General features: G+C 39.0%; 1 protein-coding gene across 2 annotated transcripts in view; it reads right to left on the reverse strand.

Moving 5' to 3' along the window:
* Window positions 1-24,421, reverse strand: part of PAX3 (paired box 3) — a 99,705-nt gene that overhangs the window by 22,144 nt on the left and 53,140 nt on the right. For both annotated transcript variants that reach the window (XM_002749828.7, XM_008999566.5), the window contains exon 5: window positions 9,686-9,891. In XM_002749828.7, the coding sequence (XP_002749874.2) occupies window positions 9,686-9,891 (206 nt within the window). The remainder of the gene's footprint in view (window positions 1-9,685; window positions 9,892-24,421) is intronic.

Raw genomic sequence — 24,421 nt, forward strand, 5'->3', positions numbered from 1 at the left:
CAATCACGGCAGCAAGAAACATCTAAAATGTTGAGAAACTGTGATATAACGCCTTTAATGGGTCCCATGCTCCTGCCCAACTCCTACAGAGTTTAAATGTTGGACTTGGAGTGATTTTTCCATGAAGCACACATGATGTTTCCCCCAAAATGAGAGAGGATTTCGACCAGTTAAAGATATTCAAATTTCTACATCAAAAGTCTATTGAAATTTTATTTTTTTTAAGACAGAGTCTCCATTGCACTCTAGGCTGGAGTGCAATGGTGCGATATCAGTTCATTGCAACCTCTGCCTCCCAGGTTCCAGCGATTCTCCTCCCTCAACCTCCTGAGTAGCTAGGATTATAAGCACCCACCACCACACTCAGCTAATTGTTGTATTTTTAGTAGAGACAGGGTTTCACCATGTTGGTTAGGCTGGTCTCAAACTCCTGATCTCAGGTAATCCACCTGCCTCGGCCTCCCAAAGTGCTGGGATTACAGGTGCGAGCCATCCATTGAAACTTAATATGGAAGAAGGCACTGTGCTTAGGGTTGGAAGGATAGGAAGGGAGGAAAGTAGAGTCCCTGCACTCTTGTAGCTTCCTACCTCGTCCTCGTGGGATTCACAGTGCAGTCAAGGAGACCGAAATAATTGCTTGCTAGAGGTAGAAACTCCACATTTGGAAGCACAGAGAATCAGGAAAAGTGGAAGCAAAAAGTTTCGGCTCATTTTAAAGTTTGATTCTAATTTCGACAAGCAATCACTCGAGATGGAAGGACATCTCCTTCCTGCCGTACAGGGCAGGAAGATGTGGCTTGTATCAGGAGGCCAGCTTGTCTAAGAGAAGATGAGACTTGATTTCCTTACAGAACAATGTTAACAATTTTGCAACTTAATTGTCATTTTTAAAGTCAGATCATTGAAGAGGGGAGGAAAAGATTTGTCTTTTCTGGAGCAGGAGAGCCCAGTTTATAAAATCCTTTGCCAAGGGATCTGCTGAAACGTTTTGGTGCTCACCCAAGCATTTGTCTGAGAAGAGTTTTATCTTCTCTTGCCATTGTTGCAAGATACTGATAAGGAAAGCTGTTTGAACTTCCTCAAAACATCAATGTTTAATACTCCTTAAGTTTCCAACAGGAAAGCGAAGTAAGTTAATATTTTCCCATGTTGATACATAATTGAATTAGAGTTTTATTTAACTTAGTAAATTGCCACCTGGGGTAACAGAACCGTGAACAGCACTTAATTTCAGACCTGCATCAATTGTGTTTTCTCACTGCAAGTCTGAGCACCTGTTACCACGACTCCCAAAGGCATCAGGATAAGAAAATCATTTTCAAGAAAGTTCTGGGAACAAACTGTCTTAGCCTGGGGAGGCTGAGGGTGGGAAATCAGGGTCATGTGCATGCCTGAGGGCACTGTGCCATACCACACACTGTGTTTGTGGCTTATATCCTCATGCTTCAAGATTGAGGAGGTACTCCCGGCTCAGATGAGGTAGTCCTCTGCAACTATCTAGACCAACGACATATGGTGCATCTCCAGCTTTATATACTAGGTTGGGAGGAGAATCGGACTCTCAAAAGTTCTGATGTAACTTCACTGATGAAGATTTACTCTCCTCAATTCCACTGGCGAAATGCTTTATGAAGAACTCAGAAATGTACGTGTTGGTCGTTAGATTTGTTGCTAATCTCTCTGTGCCACCTGCCTTCTGTAGCCTTCAGATAAGTAAACCCAGGGTGGTGAAGCCTGATCTCTCCATCAATCTCAACTTACTATTGATTCAAGGTTCATTCTAACACCACAAGCCAGTTTTAAAAAACAAAAATGTCTTTGTTCAAATAACAAAGAAGAAACATCATGAGTTTCTACAAATACTTCAAAAGACAGAATCCAAACAGAGTAGGAGTATAAAGGTTTGGGGGTTTGTTTTCATATTTTCTAAAATGCTATAAATAAGTATTAAGGACATTGAGTAAACCCACCAGGAGTTGGATTAAAAAGTCTTCATATTTATAATACAATATCTATTATACCCACAACAAAAAATGAAGAGGAATAGTTGTGAAGCACATCTTCACTGAAAAACAAACCTTCAGCAGGAGGTTCAAGAGATTCCCGAAGGAAGGAATTTAAATGTTTAAATTCAGGCTCAATAAATGCAGAGGGCTATTCCTGACAGAAGCAGGGCTGGGTGAAGACTGGCCTCCCTGTCTCTGGCCATTTAACCGGAGTTGGATCATCTTACCATTGCCGGCTTCTGCATTGCCTAGCACAAGCTGGATTTGCAGAAAGAAGCATTAAAGGAAAAATATCCTAAAGTTGCAAATTAAGAAGTAGTTTTGCCTTCTTTATGCTTTGAAACTTAGAAAAGGCAAATCTATCTTTAGTAGAATAAAAAGAGTGCCCTAGAAATGATATTCACTTTCAATACCTGAATGAACCAAGCACAGCGATCCCAGGAGGCTGCTATCAGCTGACATTTAACTGAAATGTTCTTGTTACTCATAAGTCTTAGATAACTCTTTCAATATTGAATGACAGATTCCTAACAGACAATCAATGAATAATCTATGGAATGGCATGTGCGAGTGTTTAACACTGAATACGTTCCTCTAAAATATATATATTTATAATTCAGTGGTTACACTTTCTAGAAATTTCCTCATGTTTTGAAAAGAATAGCAATAGCAACAGAGGCAAATTGGCCTATGGCTGATGTTCTAGGAGAGAACAGAAATTTTCTACCCAATGTCTTTGCCAGTAGGGTGGAAAGAACAAGCTTTTCAAAGTTGGCTACACACCTTTAAACAAAATTCTATGATCTACAATTTGATGTAATTCTACCATCCCCATGCAAGACTACCTGGTCTTCCACATCACACTTAGCGTGGTAAGGAAGTGGGGGCAGGAGGCACAAATGGCTCAGTAACCTACTATTAAGCAGTTAATTGCCTCTCATTGCATGTATAATACTACATCAAACATCTCCCTCAAAGCAAGTTGTTATTTCATTTGATAAACTGCAGCCGGATTCATTTTTATCTGCCCCCTGTCCTTCCCAACTTGGATGTCTCTCTCCTGAGCCCTTACATAAAGCCATGTTTCATGTCTTTGAAAAATGATCTTTAGAGGCATTTCTCTATTAGTATAATGTCCAGTGATTTTTTTTGAAACAAAATTTTAATTGGTTGAAAGAGCCTCATAACATCATGATTATGAGGGGGAAAAGATAATGAATTAGAAAAGAAAAATAGGATTTTCATAACTTTTTCTCTTCATGAGTAAGCAAACCAATTTGTTCAGACTCTCAACATTGTAAGTTTGAGGGGAGAAAACTAGTGCTTTCTACAGTAAAGATAAAACAATACATCTTATTCATATGGGTGCAACGCAGACCAGGCAAAAGTTGAGTTTCAGCTCCTCCCTTATATTAGTTCTTCTGGGACCAAGAACAATTTGCTTAATATCTTGGGGTCTTTGTTTTCCCATGTGCTAAATGGGAAATATAAAAACTACTTCACAAGGCAGTTGTGATGAATACATGAATATATAATGCAACCTAAGCACTCAAAAGAATACCAAGGAGATGTTAAATGTTCAATAAATGCTAGCTATTAAGTAAAAGGTCTCCCAATGACACTTCTATCTGAAAAAAACAAGAATTAAAGCTCTGTTTTGCTTCCTTCACTATGTGGTATCCAGCCAAAGCCTTTTGTGCCTGTGATTAAACAGGGAAGTGCCCAGGGAACACCTCAAGTAATTGAAAGCCAGTTCGACTTGAATGAAGGCTTAGGTCAAATTTGCTTCCAAGTTTCATGGATTAGTGCTAATTGTCCCATGGTGTCACCCTAATTTTTCCCATCAATAAATTACTGGTTCACAGTTTTGGTGTTGTACTCAAAGGCAATTCAGCCTACATTATTCAAGATGGATTATTGCAAATGCAATTTAAAAAATGGGGAAATAACATAATAGCTAATCCTTAGAAAGAGAATTCGCAACAAGATTGTAAAACGTTTGGTTAAACACTAGACTCAGGGTGTGGAATGCTGCAATGCCAGGCACAGTACATTCCAAGTAGGGAAATTCAGGGCAAGCTGCTTATTTCCCTGGACCTTCTCCTTCACTCTCATCTGTTTTCTCTTTCTATACCAGGCTCTCCCACCTTTCCTATCACTGCTGCTATGTAACTTTGGCCACCATTTGGAGAACTGGTTGGTAATAGGATGGCAACATTGAACAGGAGAAACACCATGCTTCCATGCATCTGAAAAGACTGTGGACACACACAAAAGCACACTCAGTTGCATCCTGAAGCATCCCAAAAGCAAACTCCTGCAGAGAGCTTTAGGATATTCTATACCTATCTGAACTTCTGAACTCTGCAGATCAGTTAGATGGCTTTAAGTCAACACTGTGCTTTTTTGGAAATTCCAGATTACTGATGCTATAAGGGTTCTGCTATACTTTGATTCCCTTTCTCATTCCCAAGGGTCCTGAGAAATCATGCGTTTGGGTCATTCCCAAAATGCATGATTTCTCAGGACCCTTGGGAATCACCAGTGTGATTTTTTGGGACCTAAACTACTGATGCTATAAGGGTCCTGAGAAATCATGCATTCTACTAACTTTTAATTTGGGTGTAGGGGAAAGGTATTTGAGCATATAATGAAAGCCAGAGGCCGTTTCTCTAGTTAACAGTTGTATATGCACATACACAAGCAAAGGCACAAAATTTTGTGTACAAATCTCAAATCTCCCAGATCTCCTGAAGTCCTTCCATGATTATCCCGGTGGGGCATGAACCCAAGCTGAGATCATGTGAGTTAACCAACCCCATATTTTTAAAATTAAAAAAATTAAAAACCTGAAGTCCAGAAAGATTCCAGCAGGATTAAGTAACTTGCTCAACAAAACACTTTTGTCAGTTAGGAACGAAACCCCTATCATCTGACTCCTAGTTAAATTCTATTTCCCCAAGTAGCTTTTATTTCTGTCTTCCATTGTCTCCATGGTAAAAGAGGATGTTACTTGCCTACTTCATGGGATTCTTATGTGGAATATTTACTACAGCTTTTGCACATCATAAATATTTGGGCCAGGTACAGTGGCTCACACCTGTAATCTCAGTACTTTGGGAGGCCGAAATAGTTGGATCACTTGAGTCCAGGAATTTGAGACCAGCCTGGGCAACATGGTGAAACCTCATCTCTACAATACAAAAATTCGTCGGGTGTGGTGGCACAAGCCTGTACTCTCAGCTACCCAGGAGGCTGAGGTGGGAGGAGCATCTGAGCCCAGGAGGCAGAGGTTATAGTGAGCAGAGATAGCGCCACTGCACTCCAGTGCACTCCAGCTCAGGCAACAGTGAAACCCTGTCTCGAAAATAAATTAATCAATTGATATTTGCAAATAATTCCTCCTCACAAAACTTTGATGCTTGTGATTATTTGTATAACAGCTACCCTAATTACAGATGAATTAGGCAAATCATCCTTTAAAAAAAAAAACCTTGTACTGTTATTATTACTAGGCAAATAGTCACTGGTATACAACAGTTCTTACATTGTGTACTCAGATTTGGCTATGATAAACTCAACACAGCCCAGGAGGGGTGGCTGACGCCTGTAATTCCAGCACTTTGGGAGGCCAAGGTAGGCAGATCACCTGAGGTCGGGAGCTCAAGACCAGCCTGACCAACTTGGAGAAACCCTGTCTCTAAATAAATAAATAAAAGATAAACTCAACACAGCTACAGCCCAAATGATGTTTTATAAAACACTGACAAAGGCTAAGGTTATAGTTTTAGTCCCATCTCTATTTAGAAGAGTGTAGAAATATTTTCCTCAGGGGGAAAAAATGAAATGTAGACATGGTTTGGGGTTTTCGGGCGGGTTGCTGTTTGGTTTTCCCAGGTGCCCCAAATTAAACTAACTCACACTTTCTGGCTATCACTCAAACTGAGTTGACTTGGCTACTGCTTTCCCAGATCCTCTAAAAACTAAAGGATTTTCTTCTGGCATTTTAATCAGTGATTAACTACTCCCTTCTTTTTCCTGCTGGGTTAAGTAAAAGATCCATATGCCGGGTGTTCTAGGGAATTTGTTAGGCTATAGATCACAGCCATGGTGCAAGACATGATGTGTCTCAAGGGACCTAAAGAAGCCATAAGGAATGTCAAGAGTCACCGGGTTAAAGCCACATTAAGACAGCTGTTACGTTAATGAAGGCCCTGCTTGGAAGAGGAGGTTGCCGTATGGAAAAGTATGAACCACTCTTTATTGGTTTGATCCCATGTCCTCTGAAAGTTAATGGGACATTATTATTATCCTTTGACATTCACTGACCCGGATGAGAATGCTGAGTACTATATAAGCTACATGGGTTTAAAATATATTCTGTCTCCATCCTCAGTTTTGACAAAGGCAGGAATGAAAGTGACCAGTATCGAATCTCCTCAATTTTCCATCACACTTCTTGTCTGATCTCTACAATAAATGTTTATTTTTTTGACTCACACTGAGTTCAGAGCTGATACTTGGCCTATCTTAAAAATAGATCTGGTGCCAGTGTCTCACATCTGTAATCTCAATACTTTGGGAGGCCAAGGAGGGAGGATCACTTGAGTCCAGGAGCTCAAGACCAAACTGTGCAACATAGCAAGACCCCATCTTTACAAAAAAAATAGCAAAATAATTAGCTAGACATGGTGGCACACACCTGCAGATCCAGCTACTCTAGAAACTGAGGCAGAAGGATCACTTCAGCTGGGAAGATGGAGGCTACCCAGTGAGCTATGATTAAGCCAGTGTACTCCAGCCTGGGCAACAGAGTGAGACTCTGTCTCAAAAAAAAAAAACATCCAGTAGATTGGACTGGCCAGTTACAGAGGACAGGTACCAAATCCTGGAATACAGTGGTCACTCAAAAGAGGAATGATGGGACCTCACCTAATATTTGCAGGTAATCGCAGAACTATAATAAAAGCAAAATCGATTTGAAACATATTATTTATAACATTGTTATATAGAATATTATACTATTATAATAAGATTTAATTTCTCTGCCCATTTCATTGAGATACAGGGTTTTTTTCTCCACTGCACAGTATAGAAATGACCTCCATTAACCACAAATCATGATCTTATATTAATATGCATATTAAGATCATTTTAATGATACAGTAATATTAATGTTATGTTAATATACTATCCATATAGTGTTATAATATTATATAATATTATTATATCAATACTGTATTGAAATAATTTTATATTGAAATACTATAATTTAGTGAATAAAGGTCATTTCTACTCGGTGTGATGGGGAGAAACACTCTGTTTCCCAATGATAATAGGTTTCCCAACTTTAAAACATGAACCTTGGTGTATCTGTGACTTTTCCTTTCACTCACCTTCCCCCCCACTTCTAGCTTCCACAACCAGATGCCCATTCTACCCCTGAATACCTTCCACTACCATCTCTTCCTTGCCAGTCTCACTGCCACTCCCTATCTCAAGCCACTGCCTATCACATCAAGTGTGAACTCAGTAGCCTGAAACCCAAGACCTCCACAGGCTGTCCTCAGCCTAGCTACCAAACCCTATTTCTTCCACGACCCTACCACTCCTTACATTCTAATCAAACTAGTCCCCCAATATGACTAGAGTGAAAATGAAAGGTCATCATATACGTAGCCCAGCACTTCTGTCTCTCTGTGCCTCTGCTCATATAATTCCCTATTATTAGTATACTCTTTTTACTCAGCTGGTCCAATGAATATCTATCCAGCCTGGAAAGTTCATCTTAAATCTGCCCTCTGGGCCCAGCCCAGTAGTTCATGCCTATAATCCCAGCACTTTGGGAAGCCAAGACAAGGGGATTGCTTGAACTTGGGAGTTCGAGATCAGCCTGGGCAATGTGGCAAAACCACAAAAAATTATCCAGGTGTGGTGGCATGCACCTGTAGTCCCAGCTATCTGAAAGGCTAAGGTGGGAGGATCACCTGAGCTCAGGAGGCATGATTGTACGCTCTCAATGAGCTGTGATTGTACACTGCACTACAGCCTGTGCTATAGAATGAGACCCTGTCTCAAAAAAAAAATAATAATTAAATCTGCCTTCTTCATGTACCTCTCTTTATTCCTTCAAGATCTCATCCCTTGAGTTCATATCTTTTTCAGGGACATGGATGAAACTGAAAACCATCATTCTTCAGCAAATTAACACAGGAACAGAAAACTAAATACCGTACATTCTCACTCACAAGTGAGAGTTGAGTAATAAGAACACATGGACACAGGGAAGGGAACATCACACACTGGGGTCTGTCAGGGGTGAGGGTCTAAGGGAGGGACAGCATTAGGAGAAATACCTAATGTAGATGACTAGATGACGGGTTGATGGGTGCAGCAAACAACCATGACACATGTATACCTATGTTACAAACCTGCATGTTCTGTACATGTATCCCAGGACTCAAAGTGTAATAAAAATAAAATAAAATAAAAAGATCTCATCCTTTCCTCTTCTCAACTCCCACTGCACTTTTTCTCTTTCTGTGCTTATCACATCTCTGTTAATTTTTAATTATTTGTATGTTTACTTTTCTACCTTTCTTAGATGGCAGGTCCTTGAGAGAACTGTCTTAATTGATCTTAGCATTCCTTGACTTTCCTAGCACTATGATGATCATATAAAAGTTTGAATAAAACAATCTCTCTGACTGGGCTCTGAAGACTGGAAGAGGCTATTTCTGAAAAATTCTGTAGCAGGACAGTTAATTAGCTGCATCTTTGAAAGCGTTGATCAATCTAGGGACCATGTCAACTGACTAGTTCACTGCTGAGTCCCCAGCCTGCAACTTAAGTATCTGGAAATAACACACAATACCTGCAGACAAGGTAAATTCTGGGGTGAGGAGTTCCAGGATACCCTAAGAAGTCTGCCATCTTTCAGTGTTTGACTAACTCCAGGTGGATGTTCCTCATTAATGATGAAAACATTATGCTATACTCAATAGAAACACATTATATCTTAGTAGCCTTTTCCAGAAGGTTCAGAGCACCTCCAAGAGTTCAAAAGATAATTCAACATGTTCTTTAAGTAACATAATTACTTGAAATGCTTCTTAATTATAAAATCCTTAAAGGAAGGAATTTCACATTATACACCTTTGCACATTTTCATAATTGAAAGGTCACAGAGATGAAGCGTGGATCCAACTATCTCTATACTCACTTTGCAGCTGCGCCACCTCAGGTAGTCACTTACATAGTCTAAGTCCCAGTTTCCTTATTTGTAAATGGAGAGTAGCAATCACAGTACTCACCTAGGGTTTTAATAATGATTTAATGGGTTAATTTATGTGAAGCACCTAAAGTAGTGGCTGGGACAGAGTAACAACCTAAAATTTATCTGCTCTTACTTGTGTATCACCCCTAAAGTCCATAGAGTGCCTGGTGTGCAATAAGGATTCCTGAAATGTTAAGTAAGTAACGTGAAGTGGTGCACTACTGCGTGTCATAAATGATACAGTTGCATTCCGTCAGTAACAGAGTCTTAACAACATGCATCCCTAGTAAAGGGACACTCCTAACATATTTTTGGTAGGGCTTGAAATACGCTTTAGATGAGAAGATGCTTGTTTGTTTCCTGTCTGGACTGAAATAGGACACGGAGGTCTGGGCATCAATACCTGTACTCGGGCCTCGGTGAGCTTCGCCCTCTGGGCCAGTTCCTCCCTGGTATAAATGTCAGGGTAATGAGTTCTCTCAAAAGCACGCTCCAGTTCTTCAAGCTGTTCTGCTGTGAAGGTGGTCCGGCTTCTGCGCTGTTTCCTCTTTAGTGGTAAATCTGGTTCAGAGTCAATATCAGAGCCTTCATCTGATTGGGGTGCTGAAGCTAAAAGCACAGAAGAAAAAAAAACAATAAAATGTGAATTAAAAAACAAAAACTAAGGTTGAATCCAAGTTCTCTCCCCGACTGCAAGATCTCATTACGGTGGTCCCTATAACTCAAATAAAATAAATGTGGATCAAAAAACAAGTCTGACCAACACATAATAATTCCAGTCTTAGTCTATAATGCATTCCCAATGTCTTCCATGGACACCAAGCTCCCCCATGCAGTCCTGTATCATTAAATAATATTGAATCCCTTCCCCTGCTCTATCTTTCTGCCCCCTAGGCAGAAATAATTGCTCACAGCATCAGTCATTCGAGGCCAATTATGAGCTCTTAGAAAACAGGGACAGGATTTTTCATATGGTCCTCTACTTACTACTTACTGGGTGCTTCCTTCGCGTCTAATGAAAAAACATTTAGTTTTGTTTCTGATAAATTTTCACCAGCCTTTACACTAGGAAATCTGTTCAGTGTGATTTTTAAAAATATTCCAAACTTGACTTAGTACCTAAGAAGCCAGTAACAGTAAACTATTGCCAGATTCCTATATATTTATAGACTCTACTGCTCACAAAAATGATATTTAAATTTAGTATATCATTATCAGATAAGGGAAAATATTTTAAAGAAAATGTACGTACTATTAAAATGTCAGTCTCTAGAACTGACCTGAGAAGAAGCAGGCATTGTCTAGTGAACTGTCCCTAAACAGAAGTTTAGAGTCTGGGTCTCTGCTGAATAGATGGGCATCTGTCCAGAACAGCTGCTTTATTTAAGAAACTCAATGCAAAAAACATGTACAGTCCCTTTCATAAAAAAAAATATTACAAGCTCCAAGAAGGCAACAACAGATTATTAACCCAAGCCCAGAGCCATTCTGAGTGTGTGGCCCTGAGCAACTGCATAGGACAAATGCCCCTGAAGCTACCCTGTGGTGGCCTAAGACACACAAAGCTTGTGTGTATTTGCCTGTGTTCATATGTGGAAGGGAATTTCAAAATTGAGTGGGCAGGTACACAGGCAAGAAAAACGGGAAATGGGAAATTAGATAGAAATTACTTTAATGATACTATACAGTTAGTACTCCTGTAAGAACAGGGTCTGCATCTGTGGCTGCGACTAGCAAAGCTTGGGTACAAGTGGTTCCATTTCCAGGCCAGAATTTGATGAGGGCAGGGGTGGAGCAGGCATTTTTCCTGTTTCTGCTAGGAATGCATTAGGGATCACATAGCGATAATAGAGCAACCGTGATAGTAATAGAGCAATGTTGCTAGAGAGGGTTCTGCATCGGACCAGGGCTCTGGGCAGGAAGAGCAGCCCTCTCCAGGGCCCCAGGTACTGGAGTAGTGGGCAAAGGTCTGTCCAAGGGTTATCAGGCCACAGACCCTGAACCTAGACAGGGAACCAGAGCAGCCTGGCTCTTGAACACATCCAAATGTACTCTGAAAATTCTCCCAAATAACTAAGGGATCCTGTAAAGAAGCGGCTGAGGTTACTGTCAGCAAACATGACAGTAAGCCAGAAAATTGTAGATTATTAATGTCAATGTCATGCTAACTCATTTGCACCCTCAGGCTGGTAGAATCTGGGGAAATCCACGTGGCACTAGAAGCAATGTGAAAATATGTAAGTCCTAACCTTCTAATTCTCTTTTATCTTAAACTCCAATCTAACTCTGCCCTACAGAAATCTAAAATTTCATTCTATTTCAGTAGAAATTTTAAACTGCCCAAAATGATACACATCCGAAATGAACCCATAAATGTGATTTTCAGTTTTCTAACATTTTAATACTTCCACACTATTCACATCTAAACATCACGCAACTAAGAGGCAATAGAGTGAATTAATAGTGTATGTAATAAAATTGTTTTAAATATATCTGAAAATAAACACGTGCATAAAAACAAAAGTGTAATCTGTAACGCATTTAATATGTGTTAGATATATATGATTTTTCAATTATCTAATTTAATAGAAAATGTTTTCATTTAACATAAATTTTATGTTAGGATATTTTAGTATTAACTTAAAGAAGGAAAAATAGACTTTCTCTTGCTATAGCAGTATTTTAAAGGACTATTTACATGCTAAAAAAATATGCCATGCCTTCCATTATAAACTCCAAAAGCTCCCAATGCAGCTTATATGCGTATATGATTGATAAATGCTTACATTTATAAAAGCTATACTAAATGAACGATAATTTGTGCCAAGTCATGCAGCAGTGTTTCATAAACTTTTTTGGAGTATTAGAATCACCTGGAGGGCTTGCTAAAACATAGACTGGTGGCTCCCCTTCCAAGGCTTTGACTCGGCAGGTCTGACATGGGCTCCAAGAGTTTGCATGTCTAACACATTCCCAGGTGATTGATGCTGATTCTACTGACCTCAGACAACACTGAGAACCACCTCTATAGAATATCCTAGATTCATTCTTGCCACTCTCAAAATATTCAACTCTATAAAATACATCTACCACAATTAACTGAAAAAGTCACTCCCACGTATATATTTTTAAATTGTGAACGATATGCTCCCTAAGAAACAAATTACTTATTCCCCTAAGAAGACAATAAATTTCCATAAAATATTTTCCTTCCATGCTTCCAGTTTTTAAGCTTTCTTTCCAAAGTGAATTCAGGTGAAACACTCAATAGCATTTAAAGACTGACCAAAAGCTTCCTCTGCCCAAGAGGACCCTAAATCTCTGCTTGCACATTCTCTTACTGTGATCCCATTAGGATAATAATATGTGGATATTTTCATGTTTCCTTTGGGAGTCTCTGGGGTTATTAAATTCTTTCAAGTAAATATGATGTGCCATGCACTGTCATGTCAATTAATCAAAATCATCTGCGGTTTCTGAAGAAAAAGACTGGTTAGATTTACAAGCACCAGCGAGAATTAATCCTGAGGGTCAAGACCACAGTGTTTCATCTTAACAATCAATATTTCCCAGAATATAAGCTGGGTGATCTCAAAGCCCTTCTCTGCCTTGTTCACTGCTGGAACCCTCAGAACACAGTAGGTGCTCAATAAGTACATGTTGAATGAACATTAAGTGTGGGACAAACTTCAGATTTGCTCCAACACTGATTTTTTTTGCCACTGTTTTACATCTTTGTGTTTAAAATGGAAAGTCTGCTGTTATGGCATCTCCCAACGTCTATTCAGATGGGCTTTGGAAGTCTGTGTACCCTCAACAATCACTCTGAATGCTTAGCCTAGATTTGTATACCTGTGTTGTTTGGGAAAATGATTACCAATTTTTTCATTGTGATTTTTTTTAAAGATGAAAACTAATACAGCTAGTAACACAAAAGCCTCAGAATTTGGGACAGAACACCTGTCAAACGGGAATCCAGGTATCCTAAGGTGAGTTCAGGGAGGACAGAAACCTTCAGTGGAAGAGAAGGACAAACGTTCCCTTGATCCTTTCAGTACAAATATAGGCCATGAAAGCAGGGCCTGGTGATTCTTTAAAAGAAAAAAAAAAGGGCTCAGAATTTTTAAGAGTTCAATAGGACAGCCGTGACCACCAAAAATAAAATTATCTTTAACAAGCTTACAAATCACGACTCTTACTTCTAGACTATTTATTCAAAAGCAATGGAAAGGTTGCATCTAACTGGGAAAACCACCATATAGCATAATTTCAGAAGATGTTGAGGAAATGATTTGCCTGATTTTTCAGCTGGAAACTTATTTGAGAAACCAGATAATTTTTGGCAATATAAAGCCACAATCTTACAAGTTGATTCCAACTTTTCCCCATCTGTAAACCTCAAAGGGATGTGGGCTTTAAAATACGTAAAATCAGCAACCCAAGATTAATCTGCCAGCTAGGAGAAACTAGCTATTTCTAGACATGGAAATACTACTATTTCTAATGCCATTCAGGAGAAATAAAATTTCCCATTCTAAGAGCACATAAGCGGCCCACTTTGTTGGATTTCATCTATTTTATATATTCAGTTTTACTTAAGCTACTAGAACAAATTAGATACTAGGTATAAAGAATCTAATTCTAAATATTACACAGAAAGTGAAACAAGGCTCTCTTTCAGGAAGTTTAATAGAAATAATATCTTTTTTCTGTATAGAATATCGAATGCTATGATTTGGAAACCACAAATGTGTTAACAGGACAGTTGTGTCCATGCGTTAATAAATTGCCAGGATTCAACAATTAGATTAAATATAAACTCTTTGGACTATGGCTACTGTAAAACCTTAATATTAAGGGAGATTTTGAATCACACTTAAGTTGCTCAATCATATTTTACAGATTACTTCACAAAGAAAATTTGCTTTATTTCTAGAGATACTGTTCCCAAACTTGGAAATTCCAGAATAGATCTCATAAGAAAATTCATATCAATACATCATGCACAGCCTTCTAAGTGGAAATTTCATTGCTTTAAATTTCAAAACAATTTGCAGATTCTATCCCAATCTATATTGTTATCAGATTTCGAATTTTTTTACTCTATTATTAAAACCTCTTTACAATCGATTCTCTGACTTACACATTAGCTTAATTCAACATCACCAATAACCCTGGAAAGAAAAGCTTTCCAGGAGAACGAGGATTTCTCTTCCTTTACTCACAACTGCACAGCAACCCAGGAATTAGGTTCTTATCCCACTGTGCAGAAAAAGGAAACTGAGTCTCCAAGAGGTTGGTCATACAGCTAAGGAAACTAGAATTTGACCCAGGTCTATGGGACATCAGAGGACATAGTTGCTTGCTTGCTTCTAGCTTAGAGTATCTTAAATGAGTGTTGTGTCTTTTATCACACATGAGTGCATACGTGCGCGTGTGTGTGCGCACACACACACACACACACACGGGCCATTTGAAGAGGCATAACAGAAATGAACAAATACAGGAATTCAAATGCCAATCACTTAGCTAATCACCACTATTGCTACTATTTATCCCAAATTTTCAAAAACTGCCCTGAATAAAATGAAATTTACAGAACTACTGGAGTTGCATCAATATTATACAGAAATCAAGCTATTTTCCAGTGTATGCAATTCAACAAGCACTTATTGAAATCTTTATATGTTTCTAACACATAGTTTTTAAACAACAATAAAGCATTAAGAAACAAATCAACTTTGCCAAGATATTAAATGGATTTAAGAAATCAAAATAGTTCATCAGACCATTTGCAGTCTCTACTAAGAACCATCACAGACCATTGGTATTTAGGGTCAGTCTGGAACCTACAAATCATCAAAAGCAGGTGAATTGATTATGCATTTTATATCTTTAATAAAGCTTTATTTTTGGTATTTTGTATTAGAATGAGTGTAACAAAAATATATCAAGGGCTAAAATGGTTTTCTGAAGCAAGCATGCAGGAAGGAATAACTTGAAACATATCAGGATATTCATAAGTTATTCAACAGAAACACCAGTGTGATCACTGGAAAGCGTCACCTCTCACCAGAGTATTTCAACTCTGTGCTTTATAGAAAGTTCTATCTCAAGCGAATTTTAGATGCAGGAGCCAAATTTTTGGTTTTCCTAATGATCTCACATTAACTCCCACGAATAAACTTAGGAAAATGGACGTTGTCAATAAAAAGAAAGAAAGGATCAAGCACAGGGCAACTGTCATACCCCACAGGATTACAAACTCTTCCTTCAGAGACAAATCAAATGGGGAGGAGAAGGCAAAAGTATTACCACCAGCGGGCTAACCATGAAGTTTAATTAAAGAAGGAATTACAGAATTAGAGAGTATGTCTTTGTCCATTAGCCCCTTGTGACCTCCTCTGTAGCCTCAGGAAATATTTCATCCTAGTTAACACTATTATACATGAAATCTTGCTTCAATTTTATAGGGATTTAGTCATGTGGAATTCTATAATTATTGGTGTCCAGACAAATATAATTCAGAGATGGGAGACAGGCAAAAAATGGAGAAACAAAATAATTCACAAGCATGAATTTGGTACATTGTCTTTCTTCTCAGCAAGACATTTCATTTGAATAATTAAAGAATCAAAACATGACAACCATTTAAACTCTATGTTTGCCCTAGATATAATACAATGTGATTTACAGTCACGGGAGGAGGTGGGGGGATCTCTGGAGGCTGAACTTTCTAGTCATAGCTTACTTACTATAAGATGGCCTCATACCAAATCCGATGGTCTTTTCGTCGGTTTTAATCTTTCTCAGCTAGATTTGTCAGCACTTCTACTCCCAGCTGTGTCTCGTTGATAAAAGAACAAGATAAAAATAAGAATCTTTCCTGAGAGCTCCCTGAAGCCCTTCTATACTGCGAGTCTCATCACATAAGGGTATTTCACAAGTATATTCCAGAAGGTCTTTAACAGGTCAACTCGAAGTTTGATGCACCTATTTGGCTAATTGCAGAATGTCTCTTGTGCTTGTGAGTTTTGCCATTCAACGTGAAGGGTACAATGGGACAACTAACTGCTCTCTGATCTGCAGTAGCCCTTTTACGCTGAGAAAGATGTGAATGACCTCTCTCGTGTTTACTCGGGTGAAAGTCAGGAGGAGTGAAACAAGACTGATATTCCCTTGCAGACCCAGAGTAAATGACAAATGACATTTTCCCTTTGTGATCTTTGGGATTTTTGTTGACTTATTTGGAGGCTTTTGTTGGATCCCAAGAAATGGCCTGTGGCTGAGGCCTATTCTACCAATTTCCACGCTCCATCTGTGGAATCCATCAGCGGGGCATTTACCCTCATTCAGGGTTCTGACACCTGCCTGGCAGGGCGCAGGAGACACAAAGAAAGCTGGAGTGGATGAGAAAGGGGAGGTTGGGGTGGTTTTTTTTTTTTTTCCAGAGAGGGGAGGAGGGGGGAGGTTGAAATGGATACACAGTAGGGGTTAATCCAAGCCAGTTGAGAGACTTCAGCACCTGGAAGCTTCTCTTCCACATTAATTCACAAGCTAAGAAAGAATCGGTGATGTTATTTTTAAAGTGTTTTAAAGTTGTATATATGTCGAGAAAAGAAAACAGATACGCAGCTAAAGAAAAAAACAGATTTAAAAGAAAATTCTAATGTGTCTCTAGAACTACACATTGTGTAATTATCAAAAAATAAATGGAACTTTCTGGAATTCTTAACCCAGAACTAGGGTCTGAGTAATTGTTATTTTGACCAATGGTCTATTAGGTGGTGGGGTGAGAAGTAGGTAAGGGGGTCTTGTTTTGCTTTTATTGTCTCTATGATTTCTCCCCGAAATGTGCCAGCAAAAGACTCTTTCGCAAGTACAAAAAAAAAAAAAATTATTTTGGCAAGGATAGGCTGGGCTTTCTTGAGCAAAGGTTCTTTCAAGAACACTAAATCTAATTAAGACCCTCCAGCCATTTACCTACCCTTGTTCCTGCCCAGCAGTCCCCCATTTTTTGGCTGGAGAAAAGTAACACTATTCCCCTCCCTTCTGACCCAAGCCCTTCCCTCGGAAGCTGCCGTCTCACAGCACGAGGTCATTAGAAGGAAAATAAGCTCCTGCCAGGTTGGGGCTAATCAAAATAGCACAAATAAACCCTGACACTCAACAACTCCCCGAGTGCCTGCTGCCCTGGGAGGAGAGTACAGATTGGTTATGAATATGGCCGGCCACGGGGGCAGTCCAGGAGGGCCTGGCCGTGTGCTCCGTTGCTCCGGAGTTATTTTTAATGCACAACATGAACCGTTGGGTGTTTATTTAAGATAAGGGCTGACAAACAGAGGCTGGCAGCGCGGCAAGCTGCCTCTGAAGTGCTGAGCTGTGCAACCCCAAAGCCCCTCATATCCTAAGCTTCCCAGAATTTTGAGTTTCAGGTGTGTGCAGGATTTCTGTCCACATTCCCTTGAGAAAACTTTCTCTGGATGGAGTTAGCTCTCGAGCCACCACCTGACTGCTGGTCATCTAAAAGGCCTCCTTTTTAACAGCAGCAGCAAGCAAGAAAGGCTTATTTCTCCTTCATTCATTCATGTAGCCCTGCTAGTGTTAATTTTTGGTAGCTGTCTTCACTGGTATGTTTATTTAAAACCATGCTTGTGTCTTTTTCAACCACTCATACAAGCAACATTTTGCTTAAAGGAGTCACAAAATACCAACCAAGCCATACCTGTTTAAGCAACTCCTTAAAGGCTTAAAGTGGAGGAGGAATCCGTTATTGTCTTAAGAACCCCACACTGACCCAAATTAACCGAGTGGCTTCTTAACCACCGTATTTTAAGGTATGTGTGTAACAAGAATTCCTTTTACAACATGGGGGAGATCGCCCTTTCCTACACTCCCCTGCAAAAGACTTCTACTTGCGATTGTTTTTAATGGCTTTTTAAAACCCCAAGGTAACCACCACCAAAGCATTTCAAAGAGAAGAAGAGAGGAAAGCCCACAAGAAAATGTGTCCCTACTCAATTAGGAAAGCTGATTAGTTAGCTAATTAATCAGCTAACAGCTTTCCCGTAATAGTCTCCCGTGATAAGAACTTTCTCCCCTCCCAAGCAAGAGCTTAAAAGTCAGTCATAATTAAAATTAAGAGCCAGGGCTGCTATCTATAGTAAGTCTCCACGTCTCTAAAAGCAGTAGGCTAAGTTCTAGTTTGCCAAGATTGGATAGTAAGGAGTGAAGAAAGGTAATTTGCACGCTGAAGGGGACCAGGAAAACAGTAGTTCTCGTGAAAGAAAAAGGGCCAAGTGACTTTTATTTACAATTGCCAAGAGAGAGGCCATTATTGACCATATGTGCCACAATTGCCCTCTTATCACGGGCTGGCCATCACGTCCTTTGGGAGCTGTTAATGAACTGGGTAATTGAGCTGCTGACATGTGTTACCAAAACAAAACAATAGGAAGAAGAGACAAATGAACATTTTATTTGCCAATCAGAGTAGGTTCAGCTTTTCACGGAGCTGCCGCTAAGTAACTGACTGAATACATAAAACAGTGAGTTGAAAGCAAGCAGATGCAGACACAATAATAGTTAACTGACAGCTTATGGCCCATCTGTGCTTAACATTTTGTTAAAGAAATTACTTGACTTGCTAAAGAGACAAATCATACAGCTGCCCTAAGAGCTGCATTATAAGAGATAAATCATTAGCTAAACTGTTTCATGCTTAAAATGACAATGCTCATTAACAGTTATGTTGGGACATTTTGTCAGCACAGCTTGACACAGTTATTACTTACTAAAAATGTGACAACTCGTAGATATTCAATGGAATCGAGTCAGAATGAAAGAACACTGCAAACAATTTGAAAGAACAATGGACATTTTTAATCTCTCACAATTAAATATGCATTTCTAAGATGTTATAAATGAAAATAATTAAGTCTATGAAATAGGACATAAGATCATGCTCCCTGTAGTAATTATATACCTTTCTGTCATTTACATCTTACTTATCCAAGACTGAAGAATTTTGGAAATGCTGTCATTCTGGGTTGATTACTATGACAGAACAAAATCAGTGATCGTACAAAAAATAAGCAGATTAAAGTCATTGTTTCTAGCCACTTCGTTTTTTCAACATACTCACCTTCTTCCTTTGGAAAAATATTTCTGTAATAGGGAAAGAAAAACCATGTTGCAAAAGACTCGTTTTTATGAGGGGATTTCCCTTACGTTTTTGTTACTACAACTGAATTGAAACCACATTTTTTGGTTCAAGTATGTTTCGTCCATTGCCCTGAAGAACAACCTACCTCTGAAATCATAGCTACGTAATCTGGTTAACTAAAGGCAGAACACAGATCTCTCAAAGCCCTTCTTGTGATGGGTTTTTTTTAGCATTATGGGCAAAATCAACTTAATAATAGTAATTATGATATAAGAAAAGCAGCTACTTACCAACCCGCTAACAGCTTCCTCCCCCCAATCCCTGCTTCCCACAAAGTCCTTGGTGTGCATTTTCTTTCACCTTTAACAAAACCTTCTTTGGAGGCGTATCGTCATCCCCATCTTACAGATGAGCAAAAATGAGGTCTAGAGTGATATCACCTACCTATCACCTACCTGACTCATGAGAACTCAGAGAGGCTACACTAATTTAATATCATATCAGCATTGTCGTTTGAGGAATACGATTGATGAGGGTTGAAAGAAAACTATGAAAAAAAAAAAAATTGGGTCCAAAGTGGCTCCCGCCGGAGGTCATGGCGCTCGCGAAGGCGAGGTCATCAGTTCAAGGCTAACCTGAGAAACCTCATAAGCTCAAACTGATTGGCAAAAAAAAAAAAAAGAAAACTGTGGCCAATATCTTAACTTCTTTTTTCTTCCTGATCTGCTGAGTCAGGACTCAGATATTACAACGTTGTAAATCAGTTGTGAAAACATGAAAAGGTGAGTAATACTTTCAGTGGTGGTTGGATAGGTGAAAATTATGTTATGTACAGTTACCAAGAAAGCTTATAAAATCTAAACCTTTGCCACATTGACAGAACTTCAAATGAGACATGAGTGCTCAGTAAGGCTCATGACATAATTGACCAAGACAAAACCTATTTTGCTTTCATCTTTATTTTCCACTATTAAATATTGTGTGCCTAAGTTGTTTTAAAGTCAACAAATAAACTAAGGATCAATATGTAAAGGAGAAAATAACTTACACAGAGAGGCTCTTGGGTGGGTAGAAAACAAAAGAATTCTTTTGTCACCCTTATCAAGACAGAACTACCCGAAGAAACACAAAAACTAAACAGCTTTATCCACATTGAAACTGTGCCGAGATTAGTGTGACACGAGATGCTTGGAAAATTTTTTTTAAAAAGCATATTTTAGAAGAAAGCTAAATACTATGATTTTTTGGGCCAAAAGCCTATGAAAAGAGGTAAGAAGATAAATAAGTAGAGAACTGAAAATCCTAAGTCAAAGCATTTACAAAATGGCAGAATCCTTGAAAGGAACCCTAAGCCAATCCCTTCATTATACAGATGAAGCCCAGAGAGAGCAAGTGAGGTTATCCCAAAGGACACATCATTCCAGAAACATTTATTGATTTTCTGAGATGTGGCTGATAGTGTCCTTGGCACCAGGGATGTAAATATGAATAATATACGGAGCCTAACTCAAAAAGTAAAACTCCCATTCCAGTACTCTTTCCAGTAAGGCAAAAGAAAGTGTCAGTATACATAGGAGTTAATCTAGTCACGCCCTGTGGCAACAGAAAGATTAAATAGCCTGTCAAGGCTGTAAAACCTAGATACGTTATTTCCAAAAAATCAGAGCCGTAGATTCTGTGATCTTTAGTACAAAGATCAAAATAATACATAAATGCTTTTAATGACATTTCCCATATGGCATTTCAAGATTGTTTCATTGCTTCCCGTCTTCTCTAGGGTTCTATAAAAAAGAAAAAGGGTAGCACAGGAAGCTTGTTTTGAAAATCCAAATCTTATCTGGGTCAATTATTGCTTGTTGGAAGATAGAAAGAGGTAATAACTGAACATAAGAGAAGACTCTTTTCCTGGAGGCAACAGAGAAGGCTGCTTAATCCTTGCTGACAAAGGAATCAGCAGCAACATCAAGGTCATCATCAGAAATCATGCTTGGGATACCTACTGTGCAGGAAGTACTTCCCTGGAGGCTGTGAAGAGGGGATAATGACTAAGAAGAGAGTGTGATTCCTCCCCTTCATCGTGCAAAAGTGTATGTCTTCTGTCTAGAAGGTGACTCTAGACCTACCTAGACCCCTCTGCACCTATTCCCTTTCTTGTAAACCAGTCCTACCAGGCATAAAGGAATAGCATGAGAACAAAGTTACTATATCCTCAGACTGAGAGAGAAAAATGGCTGGTCACCAAAGCTTTGCAGGTATTTGTAGAAGTTCCCAAATGTGTAAAATAAGCATAATCCAATTTCCCATCTGCTTCCTCTTCAGAAGAACCTGCCCATAATTGGACAGTATATTGTTCACACACCAAAAAAAGACATTCAGCTCTTGCTCATTCCCAATTCCTTTAAAAATCCAAAAGGAAGATCAAAGTTACTTAACTTCACCTAGCCCAGGACCTGTATCTGTACTGTGGGATCAAAATTAGGCCAGGTGTGCTGGCGCATGCCTGTAATCCAAGCACTTTGGGAGGCTGAGGTGGGCATAGCACTTGAGGCCAGAAGTAGGAAACTAGCCTGGCCAACATGGCGAAATCCTGTCTATAATGAAAAGAACAAAAATTAGATGCAGTGGTGCATGCCTGGAATCCCAGCTATTCAGGAGGCTGAGGCACAAGAATCGCTTGAATACAGGAGGCAGAGTCTGCAGTGAGCTGAGATCATGGCACTGCACTCCAACCTGGGCAACAGAATGAGACTGTCTCAAAAGAAAAAAAAAAGAATAAAATTAAAGTAGCTATGAAAGTAAATAAATTCTGTGCTCCCAAATACCTTAGGGCCTAACCAAGAAGTCAGAGCTTTATAAAAATCAGGCAACCAGCCTAAAAGAAATTAAGCATATGCCAACATTTAGTTGATTTTCATGGGGAAAAACTGAATATTTTTGCTTAGAGGCAAATTCTTGTCTTCTCTATGTCTACTGATATGGATCTGCATAGGCAAAATGAAGTATAATTGTGGGAAATTCACTATCTGATCATTTTTATTAGTGTTTACAACCAATGTGAATAGGTCAAGTATCCAAAACAAAAAAAAAGAAAAAAGAAAAACCAAAAAACAAGAATTTCTTCAGTAGCAGGTTTCTGCATGAATTATTGGACAACTGCCTTTCCTCTCCACATTGCCTTTTCAGGGACAACCTTGCAGAACTGGAAGAAAATGAATAAAGAAGTGCTACATAGGAGAGAGTAAAGGAAGGGAGGAGAGAAGAATAAAAGACGGGAGAAAGAAGAGAAGAGAGGCCAGGCACTGAGGCTCAGGCCTATAATCCCAGCACTTTGGGAGGACAAAGCAGATGGATCACCTGAGGTCAGGAGTTTGAGACCAGCCTGGCCAACATGATGTAACCCCGTCTCTACTAAAAATACAAAAAATTTAGCCAGGCATGGTGGTACACACCTGTAATCCCAGTTACTCAGGAGGCTGAAGCAGGAGAATCGCTTGAACTCAGGAGGCAGAAGTTGCAGTGAGCCAAGATCATGGTCAACAGAGCAAGACTCCTTCTCAAAAAAAAAAGGGAGAGAGAAAGACAAGAGTACCAACTTTCCTTCCTAGCAAAGAAGGATGGATAATAAGGCAATAGGCAGTGTCAGAGTCAATGGGTTCACCACAACCGCTTTTTTCCCCAAAAGTCTCCTCTGACAAGCCCGTATGAGTTAGGAAAGCCTGTTCTGAGGGACTGAAGTTGGGGCTGTGGGTCTGACAACGTGTTCTGATCCCTGACAACTTTAAATAAATTAAAGCTTTTCCTGGGTAAAACCCAAAAACAGTCCCACTCATTCTCCCCACCCACACCAGCCCATGGTTTTAACTGGAAATCATCCCATCACTGTTAAGACAGATGCCGACATTTAAAGAAACTACTGCCAGTTCAATTCAAACTCAGGCTCATTCTTCACCACCCAATTATGTGTTCATTCCTAAGAAAAGGGTTTTAGACAAAATATATTATGTTTCTTATTTCACTGTGTGTTTTTGTTTTCATATTATAAAAGTACATTACATTATAAAAATAAAATTTGAGCAATGTCTACAAATAAAAAATAATGATAGTCCCGGAATCCAAAAGAATTACTATTGATGTTAAGTTAGAGAATTAGATTATAGAGATGGATGGATCAATAGATCAATAGATAGATACAGACAGACTAAACTCCTTTACTGTGTTTCTTGCCATTCTTTTTTTCTGTGTACATTATTACCAAAATATGTTTTCAAAATTTTTCTTAATTACACATTAAAAAGGTAAATAAAACTCTTTCCTCCAGCATGTTTTCAAGTGAATTTATCCTTGTTATTTTAGCAATAACAAAAGTTGTTTGGTCAATAGTATTGTTTTTATTTGAAAATTTAACTTTCTGAAAGTTGTTTTCTGAGATTACAAAGCACTGCTCCTTCCGATTTGTTCATATTTACCTGTAGATGCATTTGAATGTGCAGATATGAACATCTGCCAATTTCTCTATATGAGGGCTGAGATAAATGCATATATATTCTCATTGCCTTTGTGTAACTCAGGTATCTAATTCATCCAAATAAACATTGAGCCCATTTATACATCTCTCTTTCTCTTCTCACAATACGTTAGCCACAGGTTGCAGAAAGTTTGTCAAGGGCCTGGGTCATCAGACGTTGCTGATCTTACAGACCACTCCGTCCCAAGTCCTTGCCCTTATTCCTATTCAGGCTGCAATGAAGTAGGAGGGGGCTCTTCAAATGCTTTCTTCTTTCTGATAGAAGAAGCCAGAGCAGGATGAGAGAATGAATGCCTCTGCACAGAGACAGTGGCAAGAGAAGAAAACCAGCAGAAGCACAGGAAGGCAAATCCCAGGTAACTAACAAAGTAACTAAATTGCAGGGAGAAAGTTAGAAATAGATTGTTTTAAAAATTTTTTTTCCACTGTTAGTGATGTTCATGTTTTGT

This window comes from Callithrix jacchus, chromosome 6 (genome assembly GCF_049354715.1).
Source record: "Callithrix jacchus isolate 240 chromosome 6, calJac240_pri, whole genome shotgun sequence".
Taxonomy (NCBI): domain Eukaryota; kingdom Metazoa; phylum Chordata; class Mammalia; order Primates; family Cebidae; genus Callithrix; species Callithrix jacchus.